The sequence below is a fragment of the Moschus berezovskii genome, chromosome 12 (genome assembly GCF_049115385.1).
Source record: "Moschus berezovskii isolate FMDL1 chromosome 12, NW_MosBer_1.0, whole genome shotgun sequence".
Taxonomy (NCBI): domain Eukaryota; kingdom Metazoa; phylum Chordata; class Mammalia; order Artiodactyla; family Moschidae; genus Moschus; species Moschus berezovskii.
This window is the reverse complement of record NC_142471.1, coordinates 28,166,629-28,193,372: the sequence shown is the minus strand read 5'-3', so window position 1 is coordinate 28,193,372 and position 26,744 is coordinate 28,166,629. Positions and strand designations below refer to the sequence as shown.

The 26,744-nt window shown below is 49.7% G+C and overlaps 1 protein-coding gene across 1 annotated transcript in view; it reads right to left on the bottom strand.

Annotated features, from left to right (window-relative positions):
- Positions 1-10,008: 10,008 nt before the first annotated feature.
- The window catches only part of SLC29A3 (solute carrier family 29 member 3), a 62,383-nt gene continuing 45,647 nt past the window's right edge, over positions 10,009-26,744 (bottom strand). Inside the window, exons 5-7 of the mRNA XM_055425521.2 lie at positions 24,372-24,598; positions 19,900-20,062; positions 10,009-15,594 (exon numbers count right to left, since the gene is read on the bottom strand). Coding sequence (XP_055281496.2) covers positions 14,943-15,594; positions 19,900-20,062; positions 24,372-24,598 — 1,042 coding nt within the window. The 3' untranslated portion in view covers positions 10,009-14,942. The remainder of the gene's footprint in view (positions 15,595-19,899; positions 20,063-24,371; positions 24,599-26,744) is intronic.

The following is a 26,744-nucleotide window of genomic DNA, read 5'->3' as shown; positions in this document are numbered from 1 at the left end:
CTTTCAGAAGCTTAGCCTTCCTGGTGCTGATATCAATATTGATTAATAATGAGTGACGTGGTTGTTGATTGCTTACTTTCTACCCTTCATAAGTTTATGATTATAGAAGCATTCTGATCCAGAGAAATAAATATATTGGCTACCCACTCCAGTATTCTGGCCTGGAGAATTCCATAGACTGTATGATCCATGGGGTCACAAAGAGTCGGGCAAGACTGAATGACTTTCACTTTCACATAAAAGCATTCTGATCCTGAGAAATAAATATATTATTATGTTTATTTTAGAGAGATGAGGAAATTGAGGCTCAGGAAGGGATTTAACTTCCTCGACCAAAGCCTAAGTCAGAACCACTCAAAGAGACCAGTTTTCCAACCCCATGTAGTGCAACTCCAAAGGCCAAGATTTTAATTTAGAGGCTTCTTGTGAGGATGAATGAGAGGATGTCAAAAGTTAGCCAAGTGCCAGACACCCACCAAGTGCTCAGGCAAGGTTAGTGGGCGAATCATCACAGCTCTGGTAACAAGGAATAGTTCTATCAGCATTAAACAGTGACTTTGGCCAGAACTTTGTCAGACACATATTGCTTTGTCTATTTAGGACAGGGGTAGTCTGGAAGACATAGCTACCCCCTCCAGAGTTTCAGGTCCTTAAAAATGTTGAAGCTGCTGTGTCTTCTACTTCCTCCTTAAACTTCTCTCCACTTCTATTTTTACCTCATTCCTCTCCTCCCTACCAGTCACTGCTAGCTTCAGTGATGAAGCCCTTTGTCTCCGAAAATGGCCCAGTTTGTGCCCTGAGTTTAAGTGGCATAATCAGTAACTTCAAAAGTTCTCACTTTTGTTGGCTAAAATGGATGTAGTGAATACACCAGCCCTGAAACAAGTTAATGAGAGCCTGAACTTAGAAGGGGAGACGTCACTTAGCCTGTGACATTCAAGCAGAAAACAGACTATGGTTTTCAGGGAAAAGAAATGTCTGTCCCTCCTAAATGTTAGAGATACTTACCCATCCTGGGTTCTGAGGACTCCTGTCTGGGTCTCAGTTTCCCTGCCTCTAAAATAGTAAGATTGAATGATATTCAGTTCAGTTCAGTTCAGTCGCTCAGTCGTGTCCAACTCTTTGCAACCCCATGAATCACAGCACGCCAGGCCTCCCTGTCCATCACCAACTCCCGGAGTTCACTCAAACTCATGTCCATCGAGTCGGTGATGCCATCCAGCCATCTCATTCTCTGTTGTCCCCATCTCCTCCCACCTCCAATCCCTCCTAGCATCAGACTCTTTTCCAGTGAGTCAACTCGTCGCATGAGGTGGCCACAGTATTGGAGTTTCAGCTTCAGCCATCAGTCCTTCCAATGAACACCCAGGATTGATCTCCTTTAGAATGGACTGGTTGGATCTCCTCGCAGTCCAAGGGACTCTCAAGAGTCTTCTCCAGCACCACAGTTCAAAAGCATCAATTCTTCGGCGATCAACTTTCTTCACAGTCCAACTCTCACATCCATACATGACCACGGGAAAAACCATAGCCTTGACTAGACGGACCTTGGTTGGCAAAGTAATGTCTCTGCTTTTTAATATGCTATCTAGGTTGGTCATAACTTTCCTGCCAAGGAGTAAGCGTCTTTTAGTTTCCTGGCTGCAATCAGCATCTGCAGTGATTTTGGAGCCCCCAAAAATAAAGTCTGACACTGTTTCCACTGTTTCCCCATCTATTTCCCATGAAGTGATGGGACCAGATGCCATGATCTTCGTTTTCTGAATGTTGAGCTTCAAGCCAAACTTTTCACTCTCCTCTTTCACACTCATCAAGAGGCCTTTGAGTTCCTCTTCACTTTCTGCCATAAGGGTGGTGTCATCTGTATATCTGAGATTATTGATATTTCTCCCGGCAATCTTGATTCCAGCTTGTGCTTCTTCCAGCCCAGCGTTCCTCATGATTAGCCATATCCAAATACTGTCTGTATCATTTAAATTTGATATTTATTAACTTGGATGGTTTACGTAAATTTGCTATGAAAACAAACTGTATATCATTACTGGAAAACCCGTATCACTTGTCATAAGTAGAAGATAAGAAGCTATAAAAAGAAATAAAAACAAAAACAAGCCATTTGGTTCTCAGTTTAGTGGGCAAGATTGTGAATTGAGGTCTGATGTCATTTTGTTAAAAGTGGAGAAGAGCAAGTTTTTTAGCAAGGTGTTGACACTCATGAATTAAACCAAAAGTCCCTCTGATGGGTAATTAGGATCGAAAGAACTGAAAAGAGGAGAACTTCCACATGCTGAGATTCTGTGTTGTTTAATGCTCTGCAGGATGGCACATGAATTCACCCAGCACAACACCAATAGTTCACTCTCAACACTTGGAAAAAACGGTGGCCAGACAGTCCTTGGAGTTGTCTAATAGCCCGAATTTGGTCTGATTCTTTTAAGGTCTGTGGGGCAGCTGGGGAGCAGGAGATACCTCCTGGTGGGTCCACTACAAGCCTTTTCTCCCCATGTCCTTCCTCCTCTACATATAAACATCTCAGGCACAGATGAGGTGAACAGAACTTGATGTGCACAGAAAGTTGTTTGACCACTGTCTGCATCTTCCCAGGATCTCAGAAGGTAAGGGGAAGGAGCAGCTCTTTCTGTCTTACTGTCTGGGCAGGGGAGACTTAACTCAGAGGCAAGTAACCCTACCTCCAGATCAGAGTCTGCATTGTCAAAGGGTGTCTGAATAGGAAAGGAGTCATTGGGAAAGGGTTTTACATGGAGCAAAATGTGGATAACGATACCTGCAACACCAGGCCGTGGAAGAGGTAGGGGAGCCTGATGGGGTGTGAAGTTGTTGTCTGCTTCCTCTCACCAGCCAGATCCTCCCCTGCTTCTGCCACTGAGGACCTGCATCCTTCCAAAACAGAGATGGGGGAGGACGAGGCAGCACCATTCTTCCTATAGTTGCTCTTTGTACAAAATTCTAGGCTTCTTAGGCCTCCCCCACACCCCAGGATTTTATTTTTAGCATCATTTAGTCCGCATCATTTAAACCCCATGGCGGCAGCAGCATGGAGCTCTATCTTCATACTCCAAAGTAGTACAGACACTCACTGTCTGGATACTGCTTAGGAGACCCTGCCCACAGTCTGCCCTGTGTGTCTCTAGGGGGTGAGAGATGGTTTAAAGAAGAGAAGAAAGAGGGCCCCTGGAATCTCAGTGAATTTCTACTAGTCCCGGCTACATTTCCAAGTAAGGCCCAGCTCTGAATATTTAGGAAGACAGAGAAAAGGAAATAGGAGGACAGACTCAAAGAGGAAAAGAAGAGGTTGACCTGACTCAAAGGAAGTGGAATTCAAACTTCTAGTAATAAAAAGGAACATCTGTGGGCCCCTAGGCAAGACTACAAATGGAGGCTCATATATCTTGTATCTCAATATGTTATAATCAGGTAGCAATGTATTCTCCTGCCTGCCTTGACACATACACCTTTATGGAACCTGGGATGCCATAAAGGTTGGCAGGTTGGAACCTGGGGTTCTCTGACTCTGGAATGTGGTGGCTCAGTCCCACACCTGGAGAGGTCTTCTATGCACAATTGTGGATACCCCAACTCGTATGTCCCAACTCAGCACCACTTGCACATAGCCAGCCCTTGAGTCAAGGTCTTCAAGCAGTCTGCCCTTGAGGGATGGACTGAGTAAAGAGCCTGCCCAGGTTGCACTTTGAGCCTATTTAGGCAAGAGATCCTGGGTACCCAGACGATGGTCCAGAGGGGGAAGAGGTGTGACCTCTTTGCTGTCAGGTCCCCTTAGACCTGCAGATACCTTACCCTATGGGATGGGGCACAAACGCACCTACAGTAGTTTTAGAATAATAATAAGAGCAAATGACTATGTATACCTTTGCAGATTATAGCGCACTCTGACCTGATCAGGATTTTAAGATATGCAAGATTAATATCCCTATTTTGCAGGTAAGCACACTAAGGCTTGGAGAGGTTAGTGACTTGCTCAAAGTCCCCTGAATGTGAAGTCAGCACCCTGGCTCTCTATTTCAAGAACTGAGCTGGCTAGTCCTTACCCATCAGGGCAGAGCCTGAGGTTCTGGAGCAGCAAAAAGCGAGGAGAGGGAAATTTCCTGATATCCTCACAACAGGCTGGCTCTTACAGGCTGGCACAATTTGGCAGATGATCCTTTGCATCCCCCTTCACAGAACTGTGTGAGCAGAAGGCGAGCCAGGGACAGCTTCTGAAAGCAACTTTAATAAAGGAAGGCCAGATTTCTGCATTCGGAGCTCATAAGATGTTATTAGAAAATGCAGTCAGTTCAGTTTCTGTTTCAAAAAGGACTGCTGTTTGGTAATGGCTCATTTCCCTTTTTGAGTCTCAGCAAAGAAAGACTCAGCAAAATGAGAAACAGTTAACACCACCTCAGCAGCTAATGAGCACCCGAGAACAGGAAGGAGGTGTGACCCCATCCCTGGCAGGAGGTGGCCCAGCACCCCCACCCCACTGCTCCCTGGGATGCCCCAGAGGGAGTGAGACCACGGCTCCTTCCAACCTGCCAACTGCAAGCGGTGGGCTGGGCCCTCAGGCCCTACCTGTTCTCACTCCCTCCTTCTTCCTGAATATTGATGCTGAAGGGAGCATGTGGGAAAGATGCAGCCATGAGTAAAGCCATGGGGTGCCAACCTTGGGGGTTGGTGGAGAGGATGAAAGTGTTAAGTCACTCAGTCGTGTCCAACTCTTTGCGACCCCATGGATGGTAGCTCACCAGGTTCCTCTGACCATGGAATTCTCCATGCAAGAATACGACAGTGGGTTGCCATTCCCTTCTCCAGGGGATCTTCCCAACACAGGAATCGAACTCCAGTCTCAAGCATTACAGGTAGATTCTTTACCTTCTGAACCACAGATGAGCTTGGCACTTAAATGCAGTCTCTGCCCCAGATCTGTGATCGTTTTGAGGAACGATGTAGTGTCCATAGTGTATTTGCTTCTTGAAAGACTTTTCAGTCCTGAGCCTTCACTTGACTGGAACTGGAGCAGATGGAGCCCTCGCTTTCTCTTTGTTCAGGGCACGTGTGAGCTCGTAACAGCCCCTCATCCATCTTTGGTGGTCCAGCACCTTGGTTCTCCAAGTGGGACTCCCTGACCAGCAGCATCAGCACCACCTGGGAACTTGTTAAAAAATGCGCATGCTCATGTCCCACCCCAGACCTGAAAAATCAGAATCCCTGTGGGTGGGTACAGAGGTCTGAACTTTGTCAAGCGCTCCAGGGACTCTGATGCAAACTGCTGCTGTCATAATCGTTAGGAGCTGGAGTCCTGGAGTCAGACAGACCTGGCTTTGAATCACAGCTCTGCCACTTAGCAGCTGTGTCTAAATCTTAGTTTTGGCCCCAATAAAATGGGGATAATAATACTCCCTTATAGTGTGATTTGTCACCTTGCTTATTTAACTTATATGCAGAGTACATCATGAGGAACGCGGGGCTGGAAGAAGCACAAGCTGGAATCAAGATTGCTGGGAGAAATATCAATAACCTCAGATATGCAGATGACACTACCCTTATGGCAGAAAGTGAAGAGGAACTCAAAAGCCTCTTGATGAAAGTGAAAGAGCAGAGTGAAAAGGTTGGCTTGAAGCTCAACATTCAGAAAACAAAGATCATGGCATCTAGTCCCATCACTTCATGGGAAATAGATGGAAAAACAGTGGAAACAGTGTCAGACTTTGTTTTTTTGGGCTCCAAAATCACTGCAGATGCTGATTGCAGCCATGAAATTAAAAGACGCTTGCTCCTTGGAAGGAAAGTTATGACCAACCTTGATAGTATATTAAAAAGCAGAGACATTACTTTGCCAACCAAGGTCCGTCTAGTCAAGGCAATGGTTTTTCCCGTGGTCATGTATGGATGTGAGAGTTGGACTGTGAAGAAAGCTGATCGCCGAAGAATCGATGCTTTTGAACTGTGGTGTTGGAGAAGACTCTTGAGAGTCCCTTATACTGCAAGGAGATCCAACCAGTCCATTCTAAAGGAGATCAATCCTGAATGTTCATTGGAGGGACTGATGCTAAAGCTGAAACTGCAATACTTTGGCCACCTCATGCAACGAGTTGACTCACTGGAAAAGACTCTAATGCTGGGAAAGGTTGGGGGCGGGAGGAGAAGGGGACGACGGAGAATGAGATGGCTGGATGGCGTCACCGATTCTGTGGACATGAGTTTGAGTGTACTCCGGGAGTTGGTGATGGACAGGGAGGCCTGGCGTGCTGTGATTCATGGGGTCGCGGAGAGTCGGACACGACTGAGTGGCTGAACTGAACTGATAGTGTGATTGAATGGATTAAGATTATGTGTTAACATGTTTGGCTCATAATGCTTGATAAATGGTAGCTCTTCTATTTCTCTGGAAATCAGACTAGACAGGGGGACCTCAAGGAGGCCATTGTGAAGATGTTCACAGGTCAGGATGTCAGGCAAGCTCATTCAGGTATATAGCTTCTGACTCAGACCTAAAGTCATCTCCAGCCTCCTGTGTCCTGTGACTGAAACTGTTGGCAGATTCGGTTTATTCCCCAGATTCTCTGAAGGGAACCCTCCCACCTCCGAGGGCATTGTCCGAACTTCCTCTCTGCAGGGATCTCAAGGGCTGGCTGGTGGGACCTGATGCGTCTGTAGGCAGAGGCTCTGTCCCTGAGTTAGTCTCCACCATTTCCTCCTCATCAGAAGAGAGGTGAGGATCACCCCTGACTTGCCAGCTTCACAGGGCGATGGGCAGAATTAACAATTTTAACACAGGTGAAGAGCTCTGTGTGGATTAATCTTCACAACAACCACACGAGGATAGGTAGTCTGTCAGCTCGACCTCTTTTACAGATAAGAAAACAGAGAGGTTAAGAAACCTGCCCCAAATCACTAGTAAGAGAGATAGAGTCATGATTCAGAATCAGGCAGCCGGGCTCCAGAGTCCCACCCTTCAGCACTGTGCCCATCTAGGGACACCATCTGTTAGGACAGGTCATTGTAGGTCCCAGGGCCTCTGAAGCCTTATGATACGGCCCCTTTGACAATCTGATGGAAGCTATGGCCCTTTGGTCCACAGGAATCATCCCAACTTCTGACTGTGATCTCAGGGTTCCATGAGCCTCTCATTCCATCCAGGGATCCCCAGTCGAGACCTGTGTAAGAGTCTTAGAAGGAAGTAAGAAGGACTTAGAAGTTCAGGGGTGTTAGACATTATGCCCTCATTGAGCCCCAGGGAGCAGGACTGGGGCCAGAGCGGCAGAGATGGAGGCTGTCGGGTGAGACTGCTGGGGAAAAGGTCCCATGTCTTCTGTCCAGAGTGAACTGTGTGGGAGGTGCACTGGGGACACATGGCTGTTTCCAGAAGAGCAGGACTGAGGCTCCTCGATCTCCCTGGGGCTCCAGGACTCAGTCTGGAAGAATCTGCAGGGTAGCTCATGTGGTGTGGTCATCCCAGAACATCATACTTTACCTGTTCCTTGCCTGGAAAGGTGGGCCCTGGAGCAGATACATGCAAGGCGTCTGACATGTAAGGTCCATACAGTGACACTCCTGCCTCTGTCACATCTCTGTAAGTCTTGCCTTTGGTGAGCTTGTGTTTCAAGTTCCCATAAAGACTGTAGCCTTGGTTACTGAAGACCAGTGACCTCCACACCAAACCCTACAGAGGCACTGAGGGCAGACTGGGTGACTGCTGTCACTCACACTGGACAGGTTAATCCAGCCTCCTGGAGCCTCATCCCACTTACCGAGCATGTGGCCTGGGGCTCCTCAGATCTGCAAACCATTTAAATTGACAGTACCCCCTCAATCCTCTAGGGCTTCCCTGGTGGCTCAGATGGTAAATAATCTGCCTGCAACATGGGAGACCTGGGTTCGATCCCTGGGTTGGGAAGATCCCCTGGAGGCGGGCATGGCAACAAATTCCAGTATTCTTGCCTGGAGAATCCCATAGACAGAGGAGCTTGGTGGACTACAGTCCATGGAGTCCCAAAGAATTAGACAGGATTGAGTGACTAACACACACACACACACACACACACACACAATCCTCTAAAAGAGCTGGATGGACGGGAGATAAGACAGGCTTCGGGGCCTTACAGCCGTGGTCTGTATTCCAATTCAGCCTCTTGCCCACTTAACCCCTCTGAGCGCCAGTTCCCTCCTCTGTGAAATGGGATGCGAGCCCTACCTGGCAGGGTGCTTGTACGGGCACAGCCTGGCCGTCGCAGGCGTTCATTCATCAGCACCTCCTTTACTGTGATGCAGACCACGCCCTCGCCAGGCTACAGCAGCCGGGCCTGCTCCTTAGAAACGCGGTCTCTGACATCCACCACCCAGCAGAGAAACACCTCACCCGTGAGTGCTCTTCCAAGGTTAAAGGCACCAAAACCCACTTGGGGATAACAAAGCAGAGTGTGGTTCCAGTGAGCCAGAAATGCCTTTCCAGCGGCCTCCACCAACAGGTAGACGGGTGAAGCAGGTGGGTGAGGCGAACAGGAAAGGAAAGCATCTGTACTTTCCAGACAGACCCAGTGGACACAGCTGGAATCTTTCTAGAACTCTGCACTTGACAGACTTAAGTGACACCCTCTCACTCCCGTTCACAAACCCGCCTGCATCCTAGAGCAGACCCCAGACTCCCAGCCCACCCTCATCTCTTTTCTCTTCCTTCCTCCCTTCCCTTCTTCTCGTTCCCTTTTTAAAAACATCATTGGATGAGCAGCACCATAAAGCCACATTCCTGGGAAGCTCCTCCAAGCAGACTCTGTTGGCACCAACTGTGGCCAGCCCTTGGGGCATGGGAGGGGCCAGGAACTGGGATGCAGGGCCACGCCCAGCATCCAGTGAGGAACAGAAATGAGGGCAATGGGTTACCTGATGGTTTAGCGTCAGGTAAACAGGAAAGGTCTGAAGACACAACCTTCTAGGAGGCGGTAATTAGCACTGATTACACACCAGAGCCAACCCTAAATGTTCTAAATGTTTTATATGCATTACCAGTTACCATTCGGCGTACCACCAGAAGCAAGGCCGGGACTACAGTTGCCCCATGGTCAGTTGAGAGAATAGAGACAGATGAACTTGCCAGTGGTCACACAGCTAGGAAGTTGTGAGGGCTCAGACCCAGACAGTGCTGGCCCCAGAGCGCAGACCCTCGGAACCACTTTGGACAAAACCGGGTTTTAAAGGGCATCTGGGTACCTGGCCACATGTCCATGATGAAGGCAGGATAAGTGTTGGAGTGTCCATTTTTTCTAGCTGAGATTTAGAAACAAGGTGAAGTGTCTTGGCCAGAAGTTAGAGTCAGGGGCAGAGCTTGGTCTGGGGTCTTGGATTTCCAGCTTTCTGTTTGGTGCACCCTGCCCACCCCAGGTTAGGCATGACCCAGGCAGGGGTCTGGGCATCAAAGAGTGGGCATCAGCATTAGAGGTGCTGGTGCAGATAAGTGCTGAGCCTGGGGGCCAGACACGGGGGGGATGAGCACTGGGCACAGGGTTCCCGCCACAGGGAATGCACTGGGCATCACCACAGACTGTCCAGGAACCACTAAAAAACAAGCAGAAAACACATGCACCGAGGACCTGCTATATGCCAGGTACTCTGACTTACAATACGGGGGCGTATCTAACCCTTCCAACAGCCCTGAGGCTTCTCACTTTAGATATGAGAAAGTATCTGCAAGACCAGGCCAAAGCGACCCAGCGAGCAGGTGGCAGAACCAGGATTCCAGCATCTGCTGGGCACCAGAAGCCTACGAGTCACCCCTCCATCCCGAGCTGCAGACCCTGGGTACCCTTTAACTTGTAGTTGAGGGCAGGAACTGCTCTCAGTGGAGTGCAAATGGTCAGCTGGCTGGAGTCTCATGGGGTAGAGGGTACAACCATCTTCATTGCTCTCCTCTGAGGTCAAGTCCGCAGCAGCCGAAGTTGAATTCGTCCTCTGAGGCCGACGCTGCCTTTGCTCTTCCTGTGTGGCCAGATCCTGGGTGGGAACGGAGGGTATGAGTTGTGCCCGTTGAGTCACCCTGCTTGTTTGGGCTGGGGAGTGGGCATGACCGGGTGTGCTTGGAGGTTCACTGGCACAGCAGGTAGTCTCAACTCCTGGACTTGTCACCCCCCTTTACAGTTGAGGAAACTGACTCAGGGTGGCTTTGTGACTCACATAGCCAGTGCCTGGGGGAGCTGGGCGCAAGCTTCCCGACCCCCAGCTGCACTGTGTCCTACCACCCTGGGTCCATGCTGGGGTGACCTCAGCAGCTGGCGCTGGTGTGGGGGAGATGGGGACGTGGGACCGGGAGGGCAGGGACTGGGGACTGAAATGGACTGGACAGAGCAGACCTGGAAGCAGCCCAAGCCCATGCCCAACAAGGCGTGGTCGGAGTGGTGAGCCTGATGTGGCCTTGGGTCTGGATCCACAGGTGATCAGTCCAGCAGGGGTTCTGGTCAGCTGCACTAGTCAGACCAACTAGGCCAGGGTTCTGGGCAACAGAGCTACTCAGAACAACACTTCAGTAATCTAAGAGTAAGAAAGAGAGGCAACAGATCCAAGGAGAAAGTGGAGGTTCAACATGGAAGCATGAGGGCAGGCTGGGTGAGGACCTCTGAGTTTAAGCAAGAACTGGGTTACTTGTCTTGGGCAGTGAGTAGCTGAGTGATCTTGGGTAAGTTACTTAACCTCTCTGAGCCTCACTGTCTTCATCCACAGATGGGGGAATAATGTAGGTAAAGCTGTGGCACAGGTAGCAACGATCCAGGAGTCTGGGCAGCTGATGCAAAGGCTGACCAAGACCCTGGGTTTCCTTTGAGTTTCAAGGAGAGGTCCAGGTGGCTAGTCCCTGTCTCCACTGGCCAGTGGGCTGAAATTCATAGTGGATCCTGCTAAGGTCAAAGCTGGATTGGAAACTGGGCTGACCCTGGCTGACAGGTGGAGGGCAGCAGTCGACTTGAGCCCCAGGCATAGCTGGCGCTGACCAAGTTGCCACCAAGGAAGTGATGCTGGTAAGGTAGAAACTGCATGCTTTCACTCAGAACACACTGGGATTAAGATGAGCACGGGCTTCATAGGCACAGGAAAAGATGCTCAACATCCCTAATAGAGAAATGAAACCTGCAGTGAGGCACCGCCTTACACCAGTCTACAAATAATAAACGCTGGAGAGGGTGTGGAGAAGAGAGAATGTGCCTACACTGCTGGTGTAGCTGTAAGCTGGTGCAGCCACTGTGGAAAACAGTATAGAAGTTCCTCAGAAAACTAAAAATAGAATTACGATACGATCCAGCATCCCACTCCTGGGCATACATCCAGACAAAACTGTAAGCCGAAAAGAAACACACACCCTTATGTTCACAGCAGCACTATGCACAACAGCCAGGATATGGAAACAACCTAAATGTCCATCAACAGATGAATGGATGAAGAGAATGTGGCACACATACATGATGGAGAACTACTCAGCCAGAAGAAAGAAGGAAATAATGCCATCTGTAGCAACATGAATGCAAGCAGAGATAATCAAAGTGAGCTAAGTCAGAAAGAGAAAGAGAAATATATTACTGGTATGTGGAACCTAGAATGTGACACGAAGAAGCCTATCTGCGAAACAGAAACGCAGACAGAGAGAACAGATTTGTGGTTGCCAAGGGGGAAGCAGTTGGAGACGGAACGGAGTGGGAAGTTGGGATTAGCAGACCTAAGCTTTTATGAGGATGGGTAAACAACAAAGTCCTACTGTGTAGTACAGAGAACTATATTCAATACCCTATGATAGCTGGGGACAAACCAAGTCCATGGGCCACAACTACCGAGCCTGTGCTCTAGAGCCCGGGATCCACAACTACTGAGCCTACATGCCCAAACTACTGAAGCCCCGTGCCCTAGAGCCCAGGTTCCAGAGAGGAGAAGCCACTGCGATGCGAAGCTTTGCACTACAGCTAGAGTAGCCCCCTGCTCACCGCAACTAGAGAAAACCCTGCACAGCAACAAAGACCCGGCATGGCCAGAAACAAATAAATAATTTTAAAAAATAGTCTATGATAAACCAAAATGGAAAAGAATATTATAAAAATATATATGTACAACTGAATCACTTTGTTGTACAGCAGCAGTTAACACAACATTGTAAATCAACTGTGATACAGTTTTATAAAAAAAGATGAACATCTTTTATTTAAGTTTAACCTCCAGTGGAATAAAATATTCTTCCAACTGACTTTTGGCCTTCTCTTGCAGTTGGTGTTCTCTGTTAAAGCATTCCACAGTCTCAGAAGATGTGGTCCTGCAGTGACCCCTCCACCCCACCCCATGTCACATCCAAGCTAATTAGAAGGCCCCGAATCTCCTTGGCAGTACTGGGCTGAAGACAGCAGAATGAGGATCTTGTAAATAAAATCCACCCCTGATCCAAGCCTTCTCATGTCCTCATGGGTGCAGGAACTGGTCACCCACTAGTTAACAGTCAGTCGTTTGGCTGCTCTAGCTTTCTTTTTTGAATAAAGGAGGAAAATGACAATGTCTGGAAATACACAATGTCTAGTGGCATGCACTAAAAACTGCCACCTGGGATTGAGAGAACTATTAGACAAAGGCAACGTCTCGGGGATCCCTCTCCACCTCTTTCACTGAAAAATCCTTCTCTTTAACAAGTTTTGTTCACACCCAGAACATGTGAGCTAGTTCCACAAGCCTCCTGGGGTCACATGAGACTTGAGACCCAGAGCAGCCAAGCCCCATGAGCAGCTGTTACAGTAACCCAGGGACACGGGTGCCTCAACTCCACGGTCTGCCCCTCTACTTGGAGATGTGTTTTTATTTTCCTTCCTCCCTTCCTGAGAAGAAACGATCCTTTGCAAAATGCCCACTACAGTGAGCAATGAAGAAGAGTGGGCAAAAGCCTGAATACTCTTCCCACCAGCCAAGCAGCCGGCCCTTCCTCTAGCAGTGGCGCTGGCGCTGGCACTAAGAATCCATCATCTCAGTTCCCACAGCGCTGCACCGACATGGCTGGCCACCCTCCGCCCCCTCTCACTTCACGCTAATCTCAAATCATCTCACTACCAGAGGAAAGCTGCCCCTCTTCAACAACGCATGAGAGACCCCCACTCGTCCGCTGTTAGCTCCAGGTGGCCCCCACCTCCAAGCTCAGAGACTGCTGCTTTACCTTCACACAGACATGCTGCCCATTTGTAAGATACCTGAGGTTGAGATGAGTCACCTGCCAGACAGATGCCCCAAATGATCAACAGCACTGAAGGCAGTGAAAAAACCAAGGGGGAGACTTCAGCTTCCTGCACGGGGAGGGGAGATGGGATAATTTATTTTTAAAATAAAAAAAAAATTTTTTTTCAAGCATCAGGTTTCAGAAAACCTTTCAAGGGTGTCCTTTTCAATCTCTGGTGAAAGAAAAGGAGTGTGCACTAGCCTGAGTCGGTGGGGAACATAATCTGCTGCCATTGGGTGGATTACTGACAGCTCCCTGCAGCTATCTGCAGGACATCTCGGATCTGGCACTCTTCAAAGCAGGGGCTCCTTGATTTATGTCTCTCAGGGTTGCCACTTCTTGGGGGCAAGCTCTGTGTTTCCAGGACAATTCTTGGGAAAGAACTGCTTGATCTAGTCCCTTTCTCCGATTCCCACGTCAGCCTGCTCCCCCAAGGAACAGCCTTGTGGGAGCCTTCAAGGAACCTGAAAAAATACAAATTATTACTCATGTCAGGGGATCACGAGCATGTGGGGGCCTCAGAACATGAGCACTGCCTTTGGAAACGACGGCTCTGAAACACACAACTACTCAGAACAAGCCAGGACAAAGGAACATCTAATTCTGTTGACAAAGCTTCAGAGCTCTACTGATGCTCATGATAAACCAACTTATGCAAGTGAAGGGGCTGGTGGCTCCCTCTGGACATCTGCCCCTCCAATCCACTTTCCATTCTCCGCTGATTCTCGGCTGTAGAGGGATGGCAGGGAGGGAACATACATCCTGTGGGCTACAGCAGGTTGGACATGTCCCTCTCTTCAGGTCTGGAATAGAACCACCTTACTAATTCTGGGATATAATGCATAACCCCTTAGGGTTCCTATATCCACTCTTCAAATACTCTTAAATTACTCAATTTGAGTATGCTGTTTTCCTGCCAAGACCCTAAAACAGCCATCAATAAGGCTTTCATTAAATACCCAGGTATTTATTAGGCCCTGGAACCAATGGCCTTGACATTTTGTAAACATGAATGTAAATGCTGTCCTGACCCAGGCCACAGACCACTTGAAGGATCCCTGTTTGAAATCCAGGCCTGACATGCTTGGTCCCGTGTACACAGGGAGGCCCTCTGGAGCCCACGTCCAGGGAACAAAGGGCTCCTGGAAGGCCTGTCTTCCCGGGGTTGCAACCTGGTTAGTGGAAAGCAGGGTCTGCACAGGCTCGGGTCTTAGGCCTGAGGACTGGCCATCTCAGGGGGGCTTCCCCTGGGTGGGAGGCCTAAGGAGTCTCGCATCTTGCCATCAGCTGGAAGGAGCAAGGCTGGGAGAAGGCAAAGTGACTGGAGACGGTCTTGGCACTCGCCCTCTAACAACTCAAGAGCCAAATACTGGCAACACAGTTTCCAAGAGGGAATAATGACAGGCGGAAGATGCCCATTGGTGAGGAGTTTTCTGACTGTGTAACTGGTAACTGTGTCTTATTCAGGTGTCTTTGGTCCTGAAACGTCTCAGGATGTCTGCTGAAGTGTCTGGAATGTCTGCCTGGCCTGGGAATGGCACTGGTCCCAGCTCCCTGGGAGCAACCAGACATGGCTGCGTGCTGGGCTCTGCAGAGACCAACTCAAGCCCTTCCTGCTCGACACCTGGGCCCTTCTGGCACTTCCTGCCCACCTTGCTGAAGCTCCCAGGCACCATGAAGCACTGAAGTCCGGTCATCGCCCTTCCTAGATGAGGTGCACAAGCAGGGCAGAGCAGGCAGAGCCGAGCACCAGGCCCAGGCACATGTAAAAGGTCATCACCACCCCGGCGGCCTCGGCCAGCTCCCGGGGCACGATCTTGGGCCCGTAGATGAGAGCCAGAGTGCTGAGGTAGCCATTGCTGAGCCCCAGCAGTGAGGTGAAAAGCACTGGGTACACGTCAGACTGGAAGACCACCGTGTGCAGGTGGACGCTGGGCTGGTAGTTGCAGAACATGAAGAGGGGGACAAGGCAGGTCCGGAGGAGCACGAGCCCAGGGAGCACCTTGCTTCTGGGCCCTGGCACCTGGATCCAGGCTGTGATCTGCCGGCCACACAAGTCGGCAAAGTTGTACAGGAGGAAGGTGGTGAGGGGGACGAAGAACTTGGTGCTCCACGGTGAGCCCGAGCCCTTGCTGAGGGATTCAACGTTAGTGCAGATGGCGGGGAAGATGAGGCTGGTGATAAAGAAGAGATAGATGATGCAGAAGCCCAGGCCAGTGGTCTTCTTCAGGATGGGGCCAAGGGGTGGCGTCTGGGGGTCGCTGGATCCTGGGGCCACCGAAGTGGGGTTGGGGGAGTCCTGGGGCAGCTGCTCTTCACCAGAAAACACAGTTGGCCAGACAGGTTTCATGTAGTACCTGCAGGGGAGAAGCTGGTGGTCAGAGGGCCTAGAAAGAAGGGTCACTTGGGATTTCCAGGGACAAGGTGGTCTAGCATGTAGAGCCCAAGCCCCAGGATGCCCTCAGATGACACATGTGCTGTGGGGTGGCTGGAGGGAGGCCTGCAGAGTCCGCAAGCTTCCTGCCCTGGTGCTGCCTGAAAGGCTGGGCTCCAGTCCATTGTTCTGTGGTGCTGGTCGTGTCATGAGCAGAGACAAAGGAGGCCAGTACTGACACTGCACGGTGAGCCTGGGCTCTAGTCTTCACTCATTTATTTTTGGTTGGTTATAGGGTGGGGAGAGGTAGAGCTGAAGTAGTATTTATTTTTCAAATATAAAATAGCTTAAAATCTTAAATTATAGAAGTTACACATGCATGATGAAACAAACCCAAATAATACAGGGTGAAGTTTCTTAAGCAAAAGTGGGACTAAAGTTTTACGTATTGTAAAACTTTCTGCAATAGTATAAATGACATAATATATTATATAATTGCCTAAATAGGTGCATAACTATTACACATAAATGCATGCACACTACTGTCTAAAGGACAGTATCCTGTGCCCATCCGCTCACACAGGGACACATGGCTCTGCCTCTATGCTGTGTTGCCACTCAGCATTTCACTGCATGTACATACAATTTAACTGCTCCCCTAGTGCTGGACATTTAGGTTAGCTCTAGTTTTCTCTACTATAAATAACAGTACAATGAATATCCCTATACATAAATCTTTGTATAGAATTTCAGTAGAGCAGATTTCTAGAAGAACTGCTGGATCACAACCAATTTTTTAAATTGCTTTAAAATCTTTAAAATTTTGATAGATATTGATAACCTGCTCTCCGGATGGGTAGAACCAATTTATCTCCGCTTTGTGCCACCTACCCATCCAAACTAACGTAACCTAACCCTTCAATCTCCATGAGAGCACCTGTTTCTTTAGAAAAAACTGACCACAATTTATAATCATTGTGTTGGTTTACTGGTTTATCATCTGTCTCCTTCAAATGAAGACAGTTCCCTGGGGCAAGGACATGTATGGCTGTTCCCAGCTAAATCTCTAGGCAGAGAATAACCCTTCAAAACAAAATTGTTGAAAGAACTGATAAGCCTATAAAAGTTTATTTTCCCCATATTCTCAACACTGAACATGATCATTTTTTTTCAATTTCTTCTACTCCGACCAGAGTAGAAAAGGCTAAGTTCTCTTTGCATTGCTGCATTGCCTGAGTAACTCAATCTCTGGGCCTTGGGTGCCTAAAAACCAGGAGATATAGGCTGATTGTATTAACATGTGTTATGCAGTGCTTAGTTGCTCATTTGTGTCCAACTCTTTGTGACCCCATGGACTGTAGGCGGCCCGGCTCCTCTGTTCATGGGGATTTTCCAGGCAAGAATACTGGAGTGGGTTGCCATGCCCTCCTCCAGGGGATCTTCCCAACCTAGGGATTGAACCCAGGTCTCCTGCATTGCAGGTGGATACTCTACTGTCTGAGTCACCAGGGAAGCCCCAGTATGTATTAACATATCTCAAACAGAAGACTTCGGTGAGGCTGGGGAGAACAGAAGGTTGGTGATAGCTGGGTTCTGGTTTCAGCCCTACTTCTGCCTTCCTGTGTGACCTCAGGCCAAGTCTGTGACTGAGGCCTCTTGGGGCCTCAGTCTCCCCCTCTATAAAATGAAGGGTTCTGCAGCCATAAGCTTCTGAGATCCCTGCCAGCCCTCCTATCCTAAGGGCTACATATTGTCAACAAGCAAATCAGTGGGCGGGTTCCTGTCCAGAATCACTTTTCCATGTGATGTTGAGCTGGGCACTCTGGCCTTGAACCCTGTCTTGTTTCCCAATCACTACTTAGGGAAAGGGCTATTCTTACTTCCCTTTCTACTCAGTGTCAAGTCCTTGCCTTAGTTGACTCTGAGGAAGCTCCCCACCAAGTTCCTCTGGTTAAAGCTCTTCCCCATAAGTTTTTCCAGATCTAACTGCCCCTGCGGTGGTCAGCAGACTCCAACACTGTGTGAGGCTCAGTTCCTCCTGAGTGTGAGGGGGCAGTGTGGCCCAGCCCCACTGGATGCAGCAACCTGTAGCAACCTAGGGCTCCTTTCAAGTAAAATTTAGTCTGAGCAGCCCTGGGGCACTGCTCTAAAGCTCCATCCTCAGATGAGTTTCTGTAAACCGAAAAGTCTTGACTGAAGTGTTAATCAGCAAAGAAATAGAAGCTTCACAGGCTGGCAGAGTCCTGGGTACGCTGTCTTCTGTGCTCAGCTGGAAGGCATTCTGGCTTGCTTAAGTGCCACTGAAAACTAGGGTGACCACCTGTCCTGTTTTGCCCAAAACTGTCCTGGTTTTAGCACTGAAAGTCCCTGGTCCTTGGGACCCCTTCAGTCCCAGGCAAACAAAGAAGGTTGGCCACCCCAGTGGAAACAGCACATGTGAGGGTCCCTGAAACAGGACACAGGAAACAGCAGAAGGAGTCGGGGAGCCTCCTGCCTTCTGTTCGCTGACTCCAATAACTTAATCAGCACCAACAAGGTGCCAGGCAGTATTAATATATGGGGTGCTGGGGGACAGTAAGCCAGTCAGACCCCAGGAATCACAGGGACATCATCATGGAATACTACTGGGTAACTTTTTATGACAACCCTGAAGGGTCAGAGTGGAGGGGCAGACTCATGGATCTGAAGTCACCTCTGGTACATGGTGTCATCACTCCATCCCCTTTTATCCTGAGGCCACTGGGCCAGCTGAAGTTGTAACAATCCTCTAACTGAGGGGAGCAACCTGCCCCTGGCAGAGTCGGGGTTCTGATGAAAGCAGGTGAGTCTCACAGGGACAGGAGGAATGAGTGGGGAGGAAGGAGCTTGCAGTCACAAGCCAGGGATGCAGCACGAAGCAGTGGAAAGAATGCAGCCCAGAAATAGCTCCAGGTTCCAATCCCTGCCTACAGCTCACCAGGCGAGCAACCTGGGGATGTTGGTTAATTCTCTAAAGCCTCAGTTCCTCATTGGCAACATGGGAAAATATGATAACAACTGTGCTAGGCAGTCATAGAGCCTGAGTGAAAAAAATGAACTTCTGAGCTCAGCGCCCCGACACCAAATAGGTTCCTGTGGATCCGGCAGAGCCAGGACCTGTGTGCTCCCCAGTTCTGCTGGCTTGTGTGCCGTGGGACCACAGGCCAATCGCCTGGCCTTCTCTGTCTCCATCTCATCACCTGTGATATGCGGAAAATAACTCCTGCCACTCCTATATCAAATACGACAATGGATGTGAAAATGCATGGAAAAGAATAAAAAGCAAGAAAAAGCCATAGGTTGTTTTTTTAAAGAGAAGTATGAAGCAAGAAAGAAAAAGGAGGAAGGAGAGAGAGAAAGCAAGAGAGACTAAGGCAAGAAAAGTGGTCCTGCAGAGCAGAGAGGGGCCTCAAGAGACAGGGACTAAACACAGTTTCGGAGTTGGGCTCAAATCCTGATTCTGCGGCCAAAGGGCTGCAGGACTCAGGCAAGTAATTTAACCTATTTGAGCCTGCTTTTCTCATGTGAGAGTAGGAATAACTGCAGTAAGTCACAGCCCTGCCCCAAGGAGGAGTAGATATATGAGCTTTAAATGAGAGGCCCCAGCAGGCTGGCCTGAGTGCAGAGAGGAACAACGGATGGGCTCAGCCCAAGGAGCTACTGTTGGTCACCAGCCTTCCTCAGGTCCCACTTTTGCTGCCTGCCCTCTGATAGAAAACATGCAGACTCCGGCTGCTTGGGGTTGTGATGCAAAGCCAACTTCTTCCATCCAAGGGCCCAGCCAATTTACTGAGCAACCACTGTGAGCCTGGCTCAGCCTGAGGCATGGGATACAGCAGTGAACAAATCCCACGTGATTTCTGCCTTCAGAGGGGTCACACTTCAATGGGAAGATGTCCAGTAAACCAGGAAACAGACACGAGCTCTACCTAGAGGAGAGAAGAGTGCAGGAAGACAGGACAAAGGTAGAAGGATGCCACACAGTGTCGTATGCTATCGCTTATTATGTGGAATCGAAAAGGCTACCAATGGACTCACCTACACAACTGAAATAGAGTTACATATGGAGAAAATGACAGTTCCTGAGGGTAAGGTGAGGGAAGGGGTAAACTGTGAGACTGACAAGTGCACACTACCATATACAAAACAGACAACTAATAAAGATCTGCGGTAGGGCACAGGGAACTCTACTCAATGCTCTGTAACGGCTTATAAGGAAACGAACCTGGAAGAACCTGACTCACTGCCAGAGAGCACATGTGGGCCTCACCTGGCATAGTCCAGCCGTGGCAGCAGCAGGTAGAGCCCGATGCAGAGCGCCAGGAAGACGTCCGCTGTCAGGAAGAAGGCCAGGGTGCTGTCTGTCACGTCACTGGCCACCGCCAGGTCCACCAGTGAGGCCACGGCGCTGAGGGTGCCCCCCATGGCTCCTCCTGTGGAGAGCGCGGGACATCACGGGGAAGGTCAGGGCGGGTGCATCCTCCCTGCCTCTCCAGCCTGCCCACTCTCTGCTCTGGCTTAACGTTCTCCCTGGTGAAAGAGATGCTTCAGTTCTCACAGTACCCTGAGGCCTTGGCAGACAAGGAGGGCCCTGCAGCTTTCTGACTCTACAGAGGTGTCCCTAGCCCAGCTCCTCTCCAGTGGGCCTGAAGAGGCTGCTGCCTGAGAAGGCAAATGGCCTCCAAGGTCTCACTTGCTTCCTGGTTTCAGCTTTGACCCTCGACCGTCGTTCTCTCTTTATTGTCCTTCTGATGGGGTCAGAAACTTTAGATTCAGGGGTGGGACATGTCAGAGAGCTCCTCTCCTGCCCTGGACCCAACCACCCATGAATCACCCTGGGGGAAAAGTTCTGGCCTGTCCGTGCACAGGTTCCCCGCTGCCTCGAGTGAGGCTGGCTGACTGGGAGGCCTTAAGGGTTGGAAAACCAGCCAGGAGCCCACAGAGCTCACCCTGTGCCCTACAGTAGCTGTGTACCATACACGCATGAACACGCATGCACACTCACCCACATATACACTGTCACATACACACACTCACAAACATACACTATCACAAGCTATCGCAAGCTTCATACCCTATTACACACACTCACACCCTATTACACACACTCACAGCCATACGCTCCTACACACTCACACTTGATGCTATCACAAACTCGTATGTGTGCAACCCCCACCACCTGGCATGTGCTATGCTGCCAAGGGCTTTGACAGGCGGCCCAGGTGACCATGTGGCACCACACCTTCCTGTGCTGTGTCACAGAGGAAGCACATCCTAGCCCAGGGGACCCATGGGTCCAGGAGTCAAACAGATGCGCATCTGACACTTGACTCTACCACTTACTCGCTGTGACCTGGGGGCTCACATGGCTTCTTGGGACCAGAGTCTGCTCATCTGTAAAGTGAGAACAATGACACCCGCCTTGCAGAGCTGCTTTAAGGGCTGAGTGAGATGATGTTTAGAAAGGGCCCAGCACAAAGCAGGCTTTCTACAAATGCCAGTCCCCTTCTTCGCCACAATCACACAGTCACTTCTGGGAGGCGGGGCAAGCATCTTGTTTCTCTGTTAAGCAGTCACAGCCGTGGGTGGCCGTGAGTCAGAGCTTATACATGGTCACATGTGAGCAGATCATTACTCCTCTCCGCCTGTTGATTTGCCAGGAAGATGGGGCTCATACTTACCCTATCTCTCCCTTGAGACTACAGTGGGATGGAATCAACGAATGGGAAAAAAACATTGAACAAACGGACATGTCCAACAGGGTTAACACAGAAAGGGCCTGTGAATACAGGATTGCCTGGCTGCGTGGATGGGTTTGCTGGCCTTAGAGGATCACAACACTGATTCTCAAGGAGGCAAGAAGGCCACTGCAAATGGCCAACTGGTCCAAGTGGGCGCCAGCTGCTTTGTCATTACTTGGCAGGTCTGACCAGATACCAACCACCCTTCTGCCCATTGCTGCGTGGAGCAGTGGTGGGAGGGAGATGGTCAGGCCGTCATCCACCATGATGACCACCCACTGCCTCACCCACACACAGCCCAGCACCTCTGTGGCTCTGCAGGGAAGACCCCATGACCCTTTTCTCCCAACCTTCTCTATGATCTCTACTAGCCTGGGTGGGGCCAGAGGTTGGAACTTGAGGGAGGGGTAAAGAAATGAAAGTTAGCATAGTGATTAAGAGCACAGACTCTAAAAACATCTCAGTCCAATCTTGGCTCTACCACTTCTAGCTGTGTGACCTTCAGCAAATCACTTAACCTCTCTATGTCTCCATTTTCTCATCTATAAAATGGGAATGTTAAAACTCACCTCTTAGGGCAGTTACAAAGATTAAAAGGATCATTACATGTAAAGCAGGACAGTGTCTGGTGCTGAGAAATGCCATATAAATCCTCTCTGATCCCCAAATAGGTGTTTGGCTATTTCTGTCCTTCCTACATCAAAGCAGCAACAACAGGGTAAACCTTTTGCCAAGAGGGTGCCAACTTCTGAGAAGCTGTAATCCCCACCTGGGTGTTTTGTAAGAACCGGAGTTAAACTTGGTAAGACATTCCCCGGCTGCCCCGAGGAAGAGATTTTAACATCACAGCCTATTGATTTTCCTCTCTCTCTTCCCAACTTGCAGAGAATTTACAATATTATCATCAACAACAAACCAGGCCTCTGGGAGCTCATCCTTCTTGACTCCCCACTTTTATCTCATCAGTTATGGAAATACATGCAAATGAGGAGCTTAAAAAAATCATCAGTACAAAACAAATGAACTGTTCCTCAGAGGCCAACACACAGAGAATTCATAGATGGACTCCTCTGGACGGAAGACAACGGAGGCTGGAGAGTGGTGCTGCGGCCTCTGGGAGACCTGGACACCCCAAATCCTCCCGGGTGAAGGGTGCGCACTTGGGGCTGCACACAGTGATGACAGGGCTCAGAGCCCAGGGTAATGACGCCGAAGTGTGACTACCAGATTACTCCACTTTTTCAAAAATGGGCTTCCTTCAAAATGCACAGGAAAGCCTCCTTCTCTGGAAGATCTGCAGGTGGTCAGATGAACCTGAAAGGCCTCTTGCCAACAAATTGGTGTGTTTTGTCACTGGTTCCTGGAGAGATACCCAGCAAGGCTGTTATATTGAAAAACACATCCTCTAGCAGGATGGAGGCAGACGAGGGGACAAGAAACCGGTGTGACATAAGGGATTAAATAAAAAGTTCAATGATCATTTCCCTCAGCCTAGGCAGGCCCTACCTGAAGCACTACAAGGGGTGCATTAATTGTACTCAGGAAACTCAGCAATGGGCCCATTTTTATTTTATTTTGGGCCCGAGAGCATCTCTGAGGACATAGCCAGAAGCCCAATCTTATATCAAAAATGGCGAACACATCTGAGCTCTCACATTTGAGCTCTGGTCTGTTGACAGTAAGTGTCTCCAGTGCTCTGTTGAGAAGGATTCAGAAGTTCAGGAGGAAAGATGCGGATCAATCGTGAGGTCTGGCCCTGGTGTGGGAACTGGGTGGAGTCACACACTTGTCGAGGTATTTGTCATCACAAGCTACTCGGCAGTATCAAGGGATGGGCACAGAGAAGGCTCTTTGCGAAATTCTTCTCAAATGTTTACAGTACTCCTTCACACAAGAGACATGCAGGGACACTGAGCAGAGCTGCTGAGCTCCTAGTCTTGCCTTAAGGGATGGTGGCCTCCTGGAAAAGCACTGATTCTGACCCAGCTCCTTTTTATCTTGTCAAGACATCTGGGTGAGAGAACAGAACTGCTAAGCTCTAGGCAACAGGCTCAGGTTAGCATCAACACTCAGTTAAAGGAGTTGGCCCAAAACACATCAGCACCCCCCAGGAAATGCCAAAGTTCAGGGAAACAGAGGAGTTTATTACTAGGCTATCAGCTCCCGGGAGGCTGAGTCTCGTCCATCCGTGAATCCTTGGTGCACAGTAAGTCTTCTGCAAAATTAGAGCGGAAAAAAAGACAAATGAAGGGAGGAAAGGAGAGAAAAAAGGGGAAAGGATAAGGGAAAGGGAAAGAAACAAGAAGGAAAGAGGACAGAAGGGAAAGGGGGAGAGGAGGGAAGGAGAGAAAGGAACGCTGGTTCAGGAAACCCACTGGGCGGCAGACTATATTTTCCAAAAGTAGCAGCAACTATGGCTCCCCTCACAACTGCCCTTCTACAGCATAACTTTCACACTCATCCGCTGAGGTGTGTGGGTCTGTGCTTTCTCTCCTCAAATCCAGGTAGACTTATGGTTATAGTGGAAGTGCCCCTAAATGTCTTTATGGCTAAGTCATAAAAGGACATAGTGCTTCTGCCTGGGTCTCCTGGGATGCTTGCACTTGCAACCCAGATGCCATGCCCTGGGGAAACTCAAGTGGCCGTGGGTAGGTCCATGTGGAGAGGAACCCTGGCCCCAGCCCCAACCCCACCTGAGCTTCCAGCTAACAGCCAGCATCAACATGCCGGCCAGGTGTGAGTGTGCCACCTTGGGAGTGGATCCTCCAGCCCCAGGCAAGCTATCCTGGCTGATACCATATGGCTGCCCCTGCCAAAGAAATTATTCTTACTGTTCTAAGTCACTGAGCTTGGGGGTGCTTTGTTCTGTAATAACAGATCATGTAAACACACCTAACACTCATTTCTTTTTCTGGAAGGGCTACCACATGCTCACCTCTGGTTCCTTCAAATGATCCCCAGGTAGACCAACCTGGCCAGCTGTCTGGACCCTAGTTCTCACCTGATATCAGAGCCTGGGAATTCCTCATGGGGAAGGAGCCAGTCATGCCGAAGACGCTGCTATTGAAGATGGTGGAGGTGCCGCTGAGGATCACCATGCAGACGATGGTAATGGTGAAGAAGCTGGGGGTCCAGGAAGAGGTGTCCACCTTCACCAGCACGGTCATCACCATGAAGATGGCCAGCATGACCGTCAGCGAGGCTAGCACGCGGACACGGATCGGAACCCTGAGGCAAGGATACCAGAAGGGGTTAGAGACACCCCGCCCCCAGGCCTCCCAAGCCGGGTGGGGGTTAGTGACTGTTCTTAAGGAAGCAGACGTGCTCAGTGGCTGAGACTGTGCACTCTGCACTCAGGAGGCCTGGGTCTGAATCCTGCCTTCCTGGCTCACAGGCTGTGTGGCCTTGGATAAGTGACTCTATCACACTGGATTCAGCCTCTGCATCCGTAAAACAGAAAGAAGATCAATCTACCTGAAGGCACGGTGAGGGTCTCTGGAGAGGTGTACACACAGAAAGGAGGCAGTGTCAGCTCAGGGCACATGCTCTTGGATGCTGCTTCTTTTCATCTTGCTGTGATGCTCAAGGACAGGAGATGAGAGCTCTCGAGGCAAGACTCCCTACTCCTCCCACTGGCTTTGTCTAGTATTTAAACAGAACCACCATTCACTGGCTTCCTTCCCCCAAAACTTAGCAGCGGCAGAGGGAGGAGAGAGAAGGGAAGAAGATCGTCGCTGTCATCATCATCATGGCAGACAGTACTTCATTCATGCCAGGTACTCTTCTGAGTGTTTTCTAAATGCTAATGTGTTGAATTCTTACACCAGTTCTACAAAATAGGTATTTTTACCTATTCCACAGACACAGATAAGAAAACTGAGGTCAGAGAGGCTACTTGCTCAAGGTCACTCAGCTCTGAACCCAGGAGGTCCGCTCCCATCGGCACTTTCAGAATGTCACTTTACTGCCTCACCTGACATGAAGCAACTATGGGTGGTCTGGAACAGGAGGTGAGGACAGAAGGAGGCTCCTGCGATGGTCTCAGCTGTTGTGGGAAGCAGCTGAGGCCAAGCAAGAGCCAGCTCCCTCTGCATCTAAGCTGTACACTCCTCCCAGCCCCCAACCTGCCCAGACACCACCCTGCAGGGAGAAGCAGGGAAGCTGGGATCGCTGAGAAACTGCATTTTTATTCCAGGGAGAGAACATCATCTGAAGAGACTGTTTAAATCATCAGATTACACTAAGCTTTAAACCAGATTGGATGTTTAGTTAATTTTCCCGCTAACCAGTTGGGAGGGGGCTGAGCGAAAAGCCAGATTAGTTATACACAAATTTCTTTTGGATAAAAATAAAGACACGAAAGGTAAGAAAGATCTGTACATATGTAAATAGGTGTGAAATGATGAGCACAAAAAGCAAGAAAGGATTTTTTCAAAGTGCTTTTGTGGCGCCAAGGCTAATCTGAGCTTCCTTCCAATCCTCGGCTGAAGGCAGACCAGGTGCCGCCTCCGCTGGGTCAGGGGCAGAAGGACGCCCGAGGAAGTGAAGGGAGAGTTCAAGGTCGTGGTGTGAGGAGCTGGGATGAGACCCAGGTCTGCTGAGCCCCAGCCCCTGGCTCTCTGCTGAGACCCATTCGCTCTGGTGTGTTCATTCCACAAACACACAGGCCAACCACAGTGTGTCCAACCCTGGGCTGGATGCCCAGGACACAGGGCAGATGAGGGACGGGCATTTGGTTCCAGCAAAAAGTGTTCCATCGGCAGGGCCATGGGGCTTCCTGGGCACTTCTGAGGGGCACAAGACCCATCCTGGGCTTCTCACAGGCTCTTTGGAGGCGATCCCTAAGCTTGAGTATAAGGTATGTCTGGATGGGAGTGCGTGTATCTTGTGAGACACAGTGTGGCACATTCAGGGAATTGAAGTGAACTCTGGCTGCAGGTGACACTGGGAGCAGAGGATGCCGAACAGATACAGGGACCCCTCCGAGGAGGGCCCTGTCCCCTGGATAAGAGTCAAGACTTGATCCTCAGGGTGGAACAGAGAGTAGACAGAATTTGTCCCGGTGTCCCTCCCACCAGAAGCAATCCTTCCATGCCAAGTTGTCCTGCAGAGGTGGCCGCTCATGGTGTCTACACCAACCCATCTACAAATGAGCGCACACAGGCCAGTCTGGGGTGATCAGTGTTCCATACTTCCAGCCACTGGATTGGGTTAGGTGTTAGCATGTGACCAAGGCAGGGCCAGTCAGCGAACCCTGGGATTCAAAGGTGGAGAAGCTGACTGTCTGCCAAGACTGTGTTGGGGGCTGCTGGTCACTATCTGGCCAGCTGCATGTAGAGAGGCCACATTTGAGCTGAAGCCAAGTAGACACACA